Genomic DNA, 14681 nt, shown 5'->3' on the forward strand with positions numbered 1-14681 from the left:
ATTAGGTTGGATAAGGAAGCACTTCCCCAACGTTTGCATGTCCAGCCAGCACAAACAGAGACCGTATTGGATCACCAACCCCCCCCATTTGATGAGATAATGTCCACAAGAACTCCTCAAGACAACTGTTTATTGTGAGATAAGACTTGGCTCTGCACATCAGAACTTTATTACAAAGTTAAAACTTTGATCAAAGCAGCTTGATCTAATACATTCTCTTGCAGGGGGACAGTTAATTTAATATAAGTGAAAATACTTTTTCCTCAGGACTCACTGTGTTCCCTGCAACACATTTTGGGAACCGCTGGAACGAAGAAGCCCTTGACCCAGTTTGTGCCTCACATGTATTATCATTAGGTTTGAGTCGCAGATAGAGAGAGAGGGTAAACACCCACTGCAGTTCTGGAAGAACTCAAAAACTCTTCTAATAAAAAAATATTCTCTAAACTGCAAGATGAAGAAGATTTTTCACTTGTTTCCCAACTTGCTCCTCTTTTTTTTGCTGATCCAAACAAAGATGGTATAGCCAGAATAACATATTTCATATCATTTACATTTGTCCATATTGATGTTATACTTTACATTATGTTACATTTTTAAAACTGAATAATGCTTGGGGTTGTACAAAAGAGTGAGGAGAAAAATCAATCCCAACTTGAGACAAGGGTTCAATTTTTTTTTTTTTTATGCAGTGCAGAAGATATAAAAAATGTTCTCTTGAAGTTTTGTTAAACAACCTATTATTTATTTTTTCAGTAATACAGGAGAGGGGCATAAAAAAAAAACTGAGGCTATTCTCCATGTACATTCTCTTGTGGGGATATCTGGTAGTTAATTTCATATAAATGAAATTAGCCTCACTTTACTGGAGGGATCTTCCTCACTGCACCACACTGTGGGAACTGGAATGACAGAAGTGCTCCTTAATACACTTTTTTATTCTGTGCAACTTGCATGAGAACTCATAAACACAATCCCAGGTTTATACCGCTTGTGTGCCTCCATTTGCCATTCTATAATAATTATTATTTTTTTATTATTCAGTATTTTGTTTTGACAAAGGAGCACAAGCAGAGGGGAGTAAAAGGAGGTTGGTGGGGAGGCTCCTGGAGAGTTTTTTACACACTGTGTAATTAAGCCTTTTTGACTGACAGCAGAGTGCCAAAAGGCGCAGCAGACGCATTCTGATTGGCTGGAGCGCACTTTACAATCTCTTCTAAGCTCTTGTTTCCAAGCTCCGAGCAGGCAGAGCTTCTTTACCTCTCCAAACTCTCACCAGAGGAGTCAGACGCACCAGAGGAGGAGCGCGTTACGGGTGCTGCATGCAGCCAGAGGAGAAACACAGAGCCGGTGGACTTTTACCCAAAAAAACAGAAACTCCAACACGTTTTTACGCGCAGCCTCTTTTTCCCCACTCTTTTTAACATTTGTTTTCTAGTGTTAATGTCTTCATGAAGTGAGTGTTTTTTGAATCGTCTGTTCTGAGCTGCAAAACCAACAACAGAAAAAAAAACAATGAGGTCTGCTTCTCAGTCCTTCTGGAGGATGGTCCGACTGGCCGCCACAGTCGCGCTCATGTCCGGGTGCCGCGCGTCAGAGTACGAGTACCTGAGCTGGAAGTCGGACGTGTACACCGCCGGCCGCAGCTACGGCAAGCCTCCGCAGTGCGTGGACATCCCGGAGGACCTGCGTCTCTGTCACAACGTGGGCTACAGCCAGATGCTGCTGCCCAACCTGCTGGAGCACGAGACCATTGCGGAGGCGAAGCAGCAGGCCAGCAGCTGGGTGCCCCTCGTGCACAAGAACTGCCACCCGAACACGCAGGTCTTCCTGTGCGCGCTGTTCGCGCCCGTGTGCATGGAGAGGCCCATCTACCCGTGCCGCTGGCTGTGCGAGGCCGTGCGCGACGGCTGCACGCCCATCATGGAGTCGTTCGGCTTCCCGTGGCCGGAGATGCTCACCTGCGACAAGTTCCCACAAGACGACGTGTGCATTGCTATGACGAACTCCAGCGCGACCGAGGCCACCAGGCCGACAGGTAAAACAAAATACACATTCCGATGCAATTGACAAGGTCCTCCTCACTGATGGATTCATATCTGTTTAATAAAAGTGATTATTATTACTTTACTGTCAGGAGAAAGCCAACACACCTGTTATTTTAGATGGAGGGCGGCTGTGGCTCAGAGGGTAGAGCAGGTTGGTTGTCCACCAATCGGAAGGTCGGTGGTTCGATCCCCGGCTGCTCCGGGTCACATGTCGATGTGTCCTTGAGCAAGATACTTAACCCCAAGCTGCTCCCGAGTGTGTGCCAGCGGTGTGTGATTGCGTATTTAGATTAGATCTTGATGGGCACCAAAGTTGCCACCTTAGTAGCCTCTGCCATCAGTGTGTGTAATGGTTGAATGCTGACATGTAGTGTAACGCGCTTTGAGTGGTCAGAAGACTAGAAAAACGCTATATAAATGCAAGTCCATTTACCAAGTCCATCCATGGAGTTGCCCAGTAAAACCACAGCGTGCTGATGGTGGTCACTGAGCAGCTCCACTGGAACATCTGGGGGTTAGTTAATGCCCATGGCTCAAAAGCACATTAGTGGTATAGCTGGTGGAGAGGTGATGCTGTTATCAGACTTTTTTTCAATATATTGATTAATATTTTGGCTCATACAACCCTAGAAAATAGTGAGAAATAAAGCATCAAACTTTGACTGTAACCAGAGTTTCAGAAGGTCATGACCTCCCCCCGCACCCCAGAGAATGGTTTTCAGTTATGTGTTCAGATATGTTTTCTGTAAATTTTAAATTCCCTATCAAGGTCTAAATGATGAGGGCCACATGTGAAAAATGTATTTTAGTGTATTTTAGTGTATATAAATGTATATACAGTTAGTATTCTGACTTTAAACTCAAACAAATTTGCTTCACAGCCTTCTCCACACCGCAACCAGTTAAAAGTGGCCCAGAAATCGTCACATATATATATATATATATATAGTCTAAAACAGAGAAAAGCAGCAAATCCTCACATTGGATTCCCATAGAAGCTGCAAACATTTAGCAGTTCTTGCCTGATAAATGACTCAAATGATGAATCTGTTTTTTTAAATTACAAATTTTCCGTCAATTGGCTCCAATGCAGCCATTTGGGGTTCCTGAATGTAACAAAGCATGAACTATAGCTTAACTAACTCAGAGTAACTACCTGACTGAGAAAACAAACAGCCACCACTTTGGCACGGAGTAAAAATCGACACCCGTGCAGTTAAATGGGCTTGAGAATGTTGTTTCAGGGCTGAAGGTGTGTTTGCAGATGCAAATCCCAACACAAACGAACCAAATATAACCTTTTGGGGGGGAAATCAGCTGTGAAGCCCTGGATTTGATCTCATTTTAACAATGCCAACACACCGGCAACCCCCCACGCTCCTTAAAGAAAGTCTTATGTGGATTCCTTTTCTATCTCTGCAGCTGCCAAACTCCGGCTTCGTTGTGAATGTGAAGTTGCTTGCTATTGACTCAGTGTAATATATTGAAAAAGCTCTAACAGATGGTAGTGATTTATTCCAAGGTGTTTTGTTGAGCCGAAGCACAATGCTGGGAGGAAGTCCAGCAGCGAAAAGTGAATACCTGCATCTATTAATTCCCATTTTATGCCGAGCCATCTCTGACCAATGCATAAAAAACTGCCGAAAGACGGAAAGACAAAGAGCTAATTTGAAAAAAAAACACACTTTCCAAATAGTGTGCGTTAAAATCCGGTCTGGAGGTGCTTATCTATCACTAATGGCTCCGTGGCTTGCAGATTCCCCAAACCTGTTGGCACAGTGTGTGTGTGTTGGTATGAAACAGAATCAGACACCTCATCAGCTGCATAAGTGAAGGGGGGATGTAGTTACATAGTCCAGAAAAATGTTCCTCCTGCACTCACCCGACAGGTCGAGCTGACAAATACCAGAGAAACCCTGAAAAATGCACAAGATCAACACGTCTGAAGAGAAAGCTCAGGCTGATTCGCTTCGGTGTCCCTTTCTGGTCGCAGGTGTACACCACCAGGGAAGGGGAAAACACAACATCTCATTCACTCTAACCATAAAATCGAGGGGATTTCCATCATCCCATCATCAACCTACTTCGATTTCAATCTTAAACTGTAAACACACCACACACAAAACACACACGAGACATCTTTGCTGAAGAAGTTGGCCTTAAATGGGGGACTGTGGATCTTCCAGCAACTACACAGTGCTCACTGTATCTAGAGTGTGTGTGTGTGTAGAGGGGGGTGGGTGTTACTGACTGACATGGTGGTATGGACGGAGGCCCGTTTTTCTGGAAAAGACTCCCTTTTCAGGGTTAGGGGGACCACACAGAGCTCCAGCTCTCCCGACATCAGATGTTATCGTTGGTTGTCAGCGCCGCTGATAAATAAAGGCGGCGTTCTCCGGCAGGACATAGAGTCCGGCCTGTTACTCTGGAGGATCACGGGACTTTCTGCCATCAATAGTCTCCTCGAAAGTAGTTATATATGTGATCTTAAGGTTGATGAAGAGGTTCTCAGCCGTTCCCCTTAATGATTGTTAATAGAGGTCAGCTAACAGTGCTGCTGAATACAGGCTGGTGATAATTGATTTAAAGGGGAACCAGGCTCAAGCAGGCAAAGGGACCCGTGACTCTGTAAACAGTGTCTGTTTTCATAAGCTCTTGACACCTGGGTGTTACTTTCACAAGCTTTCGTTAAACACATGTAATGGACAACTGGCAACGGAGGGGAAACCTATTTGCCCCCACCCCACCCTCGCCGCTGAATTGATCCAGATCCACGCCGTGACATTGAAATGCAGTTGGTCTGAATTAAATGCTGCAGGACGCCGCGATCGCATTGCAGGTCCAAGTTTGTTTGGAAAGTGAACTCAGCTGTTTGGCATGAGGCGATCATTTGCGGTAGTCGAGAGAAAAAAAAATGAAAAATTGTGTTGGTAAAATATTCACAGATATGCCTCTAGACTAAATTACTTTTTGGCAAAAACACATTTTGGCTCTTTGTCTTCGAGCCGGCTATTATTATCTTTTTTTTTGGAATGTCAGAGCATTCCTTCAAGCTCGAATTGAATATCATTACCATTTATTCCTTCCACATTTTGAATCCTTTTTTTTTTGTGCATTTAAGGTGTATACATCGCTTTATGGAAAGATCCATTTTAAAAAACTGTCTATATGTAGCAGAAAGAGAGAGGAAGAGTGTTTACTGCAGCCTCTTAGTTACAGCCGGCTATAAAAGCTGAAGACATTCCTCACTGAGGTCAGGTCATCAGAGCGTACGAAGCCCCAGAGAGCAGGCGACTCACTCAGACACTAGGGAGGATCTCTGCATGCAGAGCAAGGTTCGGTCTGTGCAGACATTTGCTGGATAAATCATTTAAAAGTGTATTTTTAAGGGCAGTGTGGTAATGTATGTTTATTAACTCCCCTTCATTTCTAATGAGACATTAGTGTTTTGTTTCCCCTCTTTTTCTTTTTAACCACATCCCAAGTGGGTGGCAATTTGAATAATTCCAGTGCAAAGCCATGTGAATGATTCATTGCAACTTGCATTTCATATTTTGTCTCTTTTCCACTGATTTCCAAACATATCCCTTCACTTATTTCACTACAGGTTACTCTCCCATCTGCCCTCCATGTGACAACGAAATGAAAACAGACGCCATGATCGAGCACATGTGTGCCAGCGAGTTCGGTAAGTGTCCCTTCGACACCAATTGTGCCAACACAACATGCAAATTTTACACAGCCCCCCACTTTGATAAACCCATGATATGTATCAAAGCGCTCCATGAAATCAGCGGATCAGCATGATCTAATATATCTTCCATCTTCAAGGCTTTAAAACACTCCATACATCATTAACAAAGTATGTAAAGCTGCATTTTTTTGTCCTAAAGTGCACCCTCTATCTGACCATACTTGGTGAACTCTATAGAACTTCTTCCATATTTCTTGGTTGGATTACGGAAGCTCTCGGTGTTTATGTGAAGGTTACATCTCTTGGTCAGGATGTACCAGGCCTGGTGGGTTTGGTAGAGCATGATGTTCTGTGACTAATGAATTGGGGTCATTAAAGTCTTTATGTGGCAGGTCCTCGCAGTAGTAAAGTGGGATGTTTGTTCTGCTGTCTGGACGGGCTGTTACCGCAGAATACCTTCTGCACATGGTGGCATTAAATGTCTTCCTAAATAAACCATGCTTGTTTTTCCTCAATAACATCTATTTCAAATATGTTTTTTTTTTTTAAATCCAGATAGAATAAAATATATATATATAAAAAAATCACTTTAGTTGACCCTTAAAGGGATAGTTCGGATGTTTTCAAGTGGGGTTGTTTGAGCTACTTTTCCATAGTCAGTGTGTTACCTACAGTAAATGGAGTTTATAGAAACAGACAGGAGTACCAGCAGGGGAGCAAAGCAATGTACTGCTATGGACGGAGACAGCAGAAAAACTGATTTTACACACCTAAGAAAACCAGTATCAGTACAATATATTTAGAATATTTTTACCGCTTTACCTCACCGTCAGACAGCTCTTTCCGACGGGGAACTGAAGCCGTTATCTATGTTCTTCAAAGCCACCAGACTCCCTTGATAAAAACAACAATTTTACCTTGCAGAACACGGAAGTTGTTTGTGTTATCGTTTAATGTGTTGTTTGTGTTATTGTGTGACTTTTGCGTTTTAAAGGGTTTGTTTAGATTCACCAAAGTCACACAATAACACAAACAAACAAACTAACCGAATCCCATCTGAAAGGGCTGTTTGACTGCAAGATACAGCTGGGAAAATATTGTAATTATAGCGTAAAAAAAAAAAAATATCCCTTTGACCGGTGTTGGTTAATGAGCTCAGATGGCTCTTTTTACTACATAGGCTACACATACATAGCAAGGAGGAAATGAGAAATTCTTACTTTGCTAAAAAAATTGGAAATTCACAGCATATAAGTGCAGCAGGCCACGCCTTGTCACTTGTAGGCCTACTCAAGGGATGGGCGCTCCTAAAACCCACTGCATGCCACGTTGCCCTCTTAGTAAGCTATGGCTATTGTTGTCATATTTGCTTATGCAAAATGGAGAAAAACTAGCTGTGCTTATCAAATAATCATGACACCAAAACTCTTTGAATTAATGTGCGGAATCATTTTGAAATTCAACACCATAGATGAACAAAATCCTGGATAAAAGGTAGTCTATCTTTCAACAGCTTCACAACAACACAATGATAATGATCAATTTGAGTCATGTTCTTCAGTTTCAGTAGTTGTGTAGTTTGTGGAATATTATCAAATCTAGGGAGAAATGGTGGCGAAAGGGAAAGTTAGAGAATTCAAGAAAATTTCTCGACCAGTCATTTGGATAAGAAACCAGACCGAAAACGACATGAAGAAACCAGGAGAGAGGGGACATCTTTTACTGAGGGGAGCCCTTGATTTAGTTGTGGAAATGTTTGCATGAGGAACCCGGTATGATCGAAAGTATTGAGTTCAATTAAAAACACAGACATCAACCGAATTGCAATTGTTATGATGACTTCCAGGAATAATATGTGCATGATGCACACAAGATGCAAGATGTTAAGCTTTCATGTTTTATTCCTTGGCTGGAACAAAACTTGTGGCAGCTTGAATTCCAGGTGCCATTCCGGGCAAACATAGACTGGATGCACATTGGAAACAGACTTTCTCCCGGTTCTCAGGAAAAAGTTTAAAGTTACATTTGTTTAACGAATTGCCTCGCTGTTTATGCTGCGGTGATGGTACGCGCCTCTTTTCAGTCTGCGCCCTGGTTTGCCAAGAGGAGAGTGGCACATTATTGGCTTGTTTCATCTCGGATGAAGACAGATGTTGTTTTGCTTGCTTGTCATAAGCCCCCGAACCAGCTGACATGTGAGGATACACAGACATATTTAGTCCCAGGCCGAGGATGAGACACACTGCGCTGCTTATGTTGCAGGTTTGAACCCACAAGGGACCGGCCTCCTCTGGAATGCAACAAACATGGCTGTGATTTCAGCATGGCGTATGAGTTGATTACAGCGGGTAAACATCTAATGCACAGAGATAGCATCACTCACTTATATCAGCAGCTCGGCTAAAGATTTGTTTGTTGCTTTTTCCAGTAAGCCGATGGAATTCAGTTTGAGAAAAACGGCAACTATAAATATATGTGACAGCAGCTGAAGCCAGACATGAGTTAATGTCATGTCCTGAGGGAAAAGAAAAAATGCAGATGTAAAAAAAAAAGAAGCAAGCTTTAATCATGATGAGCTTTATCCCACCAACAAAAGATTAGACCAGCGTTCTGAGCTACTTTTGACTTGTCTGAAAGTGGACGGACGCAGGAGGTAGCAGCAGTTTTTAGGAGCTGACATCTTCTTTTGTTTGGACAAGACCACAACCCAGATATGATAGATAGATTTCTTGCTCTTCTCCACGGAACACTGGGATGGAAAACCACGGAGAGGCATGAGGAATGAATCAGTGACTTGCAATGAAGTCTTTATTAATCTGCGAGGACCAATCATGTGTATAATATCCCCACCCTGGCGGGGAATTAGCATTTTTGTCCACTGAAAAACTTCACTTACTGGAAGTTGCGAATGATCTGTTCTCATTTAAGGTAAAAGTTAAGTGTAAAATATTTTTTTTGTGTATGTGATAATAGTGTTTCTATTGTTTGACGCCCTACGTAATTGCTTCCCATCAATTTCCTTGTGGTTTGATACTGATGAAAGCAGAAAATGCTGCGGCAATACAGCTTTTGACTTAAGGTGGTTGGATGTGAAGTTGTTCTGGCAGCGGAGGAGAGATTCTTGTAAATTGGATGTGTGTTTGGAGCTAAAACATCAGAACTTCTGTAACAAGTAACAGGTTCTCAGTCCAGCGCTTTTCTTCAGTGAAGACTGACACTCCCTGACTTCTCCCAAATGACACACACACACATCCTATTTGCGGCACTCAGCTGGTAACAGATTTACAGCTCATCCCACTCAACACTTTGTTCCCACCGCAATTTACCTCAGTGCTTAAGGTTTTACGGTGCCTCATTTTCCAGAAACCCTTCAATTAAATGTGCCCTCTGCCTCGGACAGCTCACTTTGTTGTCGTTGCCAAATTGCGCCTTTCCTTTGCTGATGCGCTAAACAACAGGGCAGCCCTGCACCGATCACTTCAGCTTATCGGATCACTTGTGTTTCCATTATTGTGAATGGGGAGCAGTACACGCCCCTCCTGCTGAGTTTATGACACCCTGGGAGCTGGAGGTCCTGTCTGCGCCTCGGAACCGGCAAAGGAAATCAGGTCAGGGGTCAGGGAAAACTTCCAAACCAAATAACAGCTTTAACGTTGCATTATTTCAGATTATTCAAAGGATAAATCATTCTACAGTCAAGTTATCATTAATACCTAAATCTAGTTTTTATAACATGTCTAGTTGACATTACATGAATCGTAAATAGTAGTTTTATTTATATTATCATTACTGCTATTATTACTGATAATTCTATTATCACTCTATTACATCCACTGCTATTGATTACTGTTATTAGTTCTATTTGTATTACTACTTATAGCTGTTCCCGAGGTTTCTACCTGTTAAAAGGGAGTCTTTTCTTGCCACTGTTAGAGAACAGTCTAAACCTGCTCTATATGAAAAGCGTCCCGAGATAACTTCTGTTACGATTTCACGCTATATAAATATAAATTGAATTGAATTAGTTAACATTACACAATACCTAAATGTAGTTTTTAAGTTAAAATAGGCAAATGAAATATGTACACACTATATTCTACAAAATAAGAGCTTAGAGTTAAATGTCTGATGTCCTCTGACTTTTCTATCAATGGCATACTAGTTGGGCGATAATTCAATGTGATTCTATACTGACTTTAAGTCTCCATTATGTAAGTGTATAATGTGCAGCAAGTCGGTCATTGTTGTGAAATAAACCCCGACAGGGCGATGCCGCACCCCCGACGTGGAGCGGAGGAGTCTTACATCGCCCTGACAGGGTTTATTTCACAACAATGACCCGCTAGCTGTACATTATCCCGCTTATTTCAAGGCTACTTACTTAATAAATCAATAATTTGACACATAAACGGTCCGCCAGAGTCCGACATCAGAACTGCACCCATAGCAACGGTCTGCTATACATAGCAACGGTCTGTTATACAGAAATAACAGACCGTAGAAAGCTGGATTGACCAATCAGAATTGAGTATTCAACAAAGCCGTGTAATAAATGATGATATCATGTTATTTATTTTTTTTACAAAATTCTATTTTGCTATTTAATGATTCCAGGCAAATTATAACACGTTGCTAAAGTCAACGACCTCCAGGTTAGGAACTTTTGGATTACATATCAGTTTAAATCATTTATATGCAGTGGTGGAAAAAGAAAAAAGAATGCAGGCCATTTACTTAAAAGCAGCAATACGTCACTATAACACTATCAAATACAAGTAAAAGTCCTGTATTCAAAATGTTGTCTGAGGGGGTCACAAGATGATTATGCATATAAGAAAGACAGAGATGTGTAAGAACTGTTTGGCCAAATTTAGTGTATTTTTTGTTTACATCTCTCAAATTTGTGCTTATTTTCTTGTGAAATACGGAATACAATAATCCCTCCAGGCATTTAAAGCGCCTACAAATTAAACAATCTGAGATGGAAACTCACTTTTTGGTTGTATTCCTCAAAACTCGTGTCCACATAGCCTATGATGAGGTATACATATTAGAAGCTGATATCATAATTTTAGGATTCACATGGCAAAAAGGGTCGGGAACCTTTGGTCTAACTTATAGAAATGCATCGTATTTTATTAGCCGATCATAATGTTTGTATGTAGAATTGAATTATATTAACAAGTAAGTAGCAGTCAGATAGGGAAGTAAAAAAAGTTTTGCAGGGGATTGGAGTTAGAAAGTAGCAGAAGATGGAAATACTCAAGTTAATTGAAGGGCTTCAAAATCGTACCTCAAGACTTAATTGATACTAGATAATTATTTTTATATTAATATCCTTAAAGTGATTTCAGCAGCTTCAGCTACAATGTTTGAGTTCTTTGCTGATTTATCAAATGCCTTCATTCTGTCAGTACAATAGCTCAGTGTTGGTCACACCGATGGCAGCTTACTGAGCTGTGTAGTCCATGTTCAAGGAGAACAGGAGCATACAAACACATACAGACCACCTACTGGATGGATCTTCATGTTGAAGTGAAAATAGTTGTTTGCTTTATCGCACATTATAATTATGTGTAAGGGATGGTTTCAGCAGCTGAAAGCAGAGCACAGAATTGTTTAAACAGTTCAATTATTCGATGTTAACTTCTTACTGTATGGCAGCCGCTGAAGAGATTAAGCTCTCAAACAACACGAGGTGCAAAGAAAGTTCATAGCGTCAAAGGATTATGGAGGATGGAGGATTTATCAAGATGAAGCCCTTTCAGGGGTGGGCCAGACTTTCTCTTTTATGACTCACTAATTATGAATGCTGCCCATTTTGATTTCACTGAACACTAAGCCTCCTCACAGAGAGACTAGAGACGGGGGATAAAAGTCTTAATCCCTACCATGTGCACTCTTAATACTGGGAAAAACAGGGCCGCTCTTTTTTAACACTTTAATTAGAAAATGCACAAAGGAAGAGATGAAACGTTTTTGGAAGTTTCTTAAAGGGCCAATTCATGTTTTTTATGGCAGGCACGATTCTGTGAAGAGTGAGTCAAGAGGGATTTGGTGTCTCAAACTGTGGAGAAAATTAGACAGAAGTAACGATCAGGCTGGCTGTCTCCGACATGACGCCGTGATTTATCCTCGACATCAGCTCTGTCACTTAGATTGGACGTTAGCATGCTGCGCCTTTTTTCCCCCTCACATTGCCGTGTCACAAGGTCGTCCGTGTCGCACACACATCACTACATGTCAGTGGAAAAAGAGAGGACGTAATGCGTGGAGGCATTATGGAGATTTGGACCACCAAAGTGTGACTCGTGCTCTGTTTGAGAAGGGGGAACTGGAGGAAACAGAGAGATTAGAAGGTTAAATAGAGTTTAGAGCATTATCAGGAGTATTATGTTCAACCTGAAGAAGAGTCTGAGAGTCAGAGGGAGGTTAAAGCTAAAAACTACTGCTAGTCTTGACCAGACAAATACATTACTTTAACTAAATTCACAGAAAGTTTTAGTGGTTTTGTGTGTCATTTAATTTGTCCTTTGATGGTATCTGGATCTCTGAAACAGATATTGCATTGGTATGAGCCTAAACCAAGTATTGGGAAGATTATACTGTACGTTTCTTCTGCATGAGCAAGATTTGCAACAGAACTTTACCTGTACACCTATACAGAGCAAAAGAACACCCAATTTAACTGTTATTAGGCCATTAAATAGTCGTTATCAGTCATTATAAGCACCATAGATATGGGTCATTAGGGGCCTACTACAACTACTGTGTTAAACTCAGCAGTTTTTATATCACTATTTCAACCCGTTCTCATTCCCAACCCATCACATACAGTGTGGATGCTTTGTTAGGAGCACTTTGCGTCATTTACGTTTAGGCAACACAACTACTTGGTTAGGTTAAATAAAAGATTGTGGTTTGGGTTAAATTAAGTATGTTTGTTATGTAACTTCATGTACGTCACATCAGTAGGCCTACTTTACGTAACGTACTTAAGTCAGCAGTAGTTGATTTTAGGTGTCACACGGGACACAAACAGCGGTCTCCTGGGTGAAAGTTGTTTGGACCATCTATCCAACCCGTCCTCCTTCCTATATGCACACTTTGTCACTCATTATACTTCGTCACCTGACTTCCAGAACAGTTGCTCTGAGCGTGTAATAATACCGCAGGTGGGTTGGAGTTAGTTGAAAGCGTCTTATACAGAAGCTGAAGGGGGCCTTGTGCATCGATATCGGATGCTGCGGGCTATGACAAAACGTGACGTGTGAATGAGACCAGGTTGATTATTTTGAATCAAAAATTAATCCACATAATGTGTGATGTAGAACTAGACCAAGAAATAGTCCAGACTGAGCTTATTGCTCATACTGTATATCGTATAACTGTAGATGTCAGGGGCAGGAGCTCAAACAGAGCGTTTAAACATGTTCTAGAAGAAACCTAAAATACAAGTTTGAACCTGAAAATAAGCATAATAGGTCCACTTTAAGGGATCCTCATCAAAACTTTGAAGACTACAGGTAACGTAATAAAAAACAACTTTGTTTAACAGTGTAGACGTGGGTAATATATTTTGTCAGATGATCTTAATTTGTCTCCTGTTAGAGTCATCCCGTTTATACCATTTGATATCTCTGGGTGTATTCTATCGTTGTGGACGTATCAGTCCACAACGGTATAAATGTTTTTCCAAAAAAATTATTATATCACAATATATAAATGGATATACATTTGCATATACTAGGATATAGAATTCCATCCATATTTCTCTCCCCAATAACAGTGAAAAGGCCAGTCTTGCTTTGGATGATGTAATACCTAATATTACTCAACGCAGTAAAGCAATTTGCCAGAAAGTTAGTAGAAATCCCTGGTACAAGTAATCAACCACGATCTAGCTAATGCATGATTTTAGTGTCTATATTCATCATTTAACCAGGACAGTCTGTACATTCTCATTAATTTCAGGCTTGTGATAGTTTTGATTCAGTGAATGGTCACTGGTTCCTTCGAGCAAGGCACTCCAGTGGATGTGTTTGATGGCGATCAGCCATTGTGGTGGAGGCTGAGTGGTGTTCAATCAGAAGGAATCAGCTCGGTGTCAAGATGAAGAGTTCATGCTCAAGCCATTTGATGTAAAGCGTATAGGGAAAGTCAATTGTAAAGAAAAGAGAGCAAATTCAATATTCCAGTGAATGAGGATTGTTTTACCAAACCAGTATGCCTTTACAGAATCACATTAGCATACTTGACCTTGAAGAGATCCTTGTGCTGACTTGCTACTGATAACCTTCATTATGAGGGTGACACACGGTGCACGTCTGGCCTTTGAGCGCGAGGTAACAGTTTTTTCTCCTTTTTCTCCACCGACAGCTTTCAAGGCCAAGATCAAGGAGGTGAAGCGAGAAAACATGGACCGCAAGGTGATCCTGCAGAAGAGGAAGAAGATGTTGAAAGAGGGGAACCTGAAGAAGAAGGACATGAAGTCGCTGGTGTTGTACCTGAAGAACGGCGCGGACTGCCCCTGCCAGCAGCTGGACAACCTGGGAAACCATTATCTAATCATGGGCCGCAAGGTGGATAAGCAGTACCTCCTCACGGGCATCCACAAGTGGGACAAGTCCAGCAAGGAGTTCAAAAAGGCCGTCAAGAAACTCAGGACCTACAAGTGTCCCGCCTTCGAGACGGTCTTCAAATAATATGACCCCCCCCAACCCCAACCCACCCCCGCCTACTTTGGTCGCATCTCATCCTACATATGAACTTGCACAAGCATTAAAATCCCAAACTTTGCTTTCTATTGTCCTGTTTATATATCTATCTATCTTTGTATATTTACAGATATACTTTGAAATGTCCATTGTTAAGATTTAGTTGATTGTGGTGTGTGATGACACCACAAAAAAAAGGGTTTGGTTTCCTTTTTTTTTTCC

The 14681-nt window shown here is 41.4% G+C and overlaps 1 protein-coding gene across 1 annotated transcript; it reads left to right on the forward strand.

Moving 5' to 3' along the window:
• Positions 1-1232: 1232 nt before the first annotated feature.
• Positions 1233-14447, forward strand: sfrp1a (secreted frizzled-related protein 1a). The gene is made up of 3 exons (XM_037779079.1): positions 1233-2038; positions 5656-5736; positions 14122-14447. Exons 1-3 carry the CDS (start codon positions 1516-1518, stop codon positions 14445-14447), a joined length of 930 nt encoding a protein of 309 aa, XP_037635007.1. The 5' UTR covers positions 1233-1515.
• Positions 14448-14681: the final 234 nt, after the last annotated feature.

The sequence above is a fragment of the Sebastes umbrosus genome, chromosome 8 (genome assembly GCF_015220745.1).
Source record: "Sebastes umbrosus isolate fSebUmb1 chromosome 8, fSebUmb1.pri, whole genome shotgun sequence".
In the NCBI taxonomy this organism is placed as follows: domain Eukaryota; kingdom Metazoa; phylum Chordata; class Actinopteri; order Perciformes; family Sebastidae; genus Sebastes; species Sebastes umbrosus.

Coding starts and splice junctions, on each gene's coding strand:
- sfrp1a (XM_037779079.1), top strand. CDS start 1,516: ATGAGGTCTGCTTCTCAGTCCTTCTGGAGGATGGTCCGACTGGCCGCC. Junction 2,039..5,655: donor CGAGGCCACCAGGCCGACAG/GTAAAACAAAAT, acceptor ATTTCACTACAG/GTTACTCTCCCATCTGCCCT. Junction 5,737..14,121: donor CATGTGTGCCAGCGAGTTCG/GTAAGTGTCCCT, acceptor CTCCACCGACAG/CTTTCAAGGCCAAGATCAAG.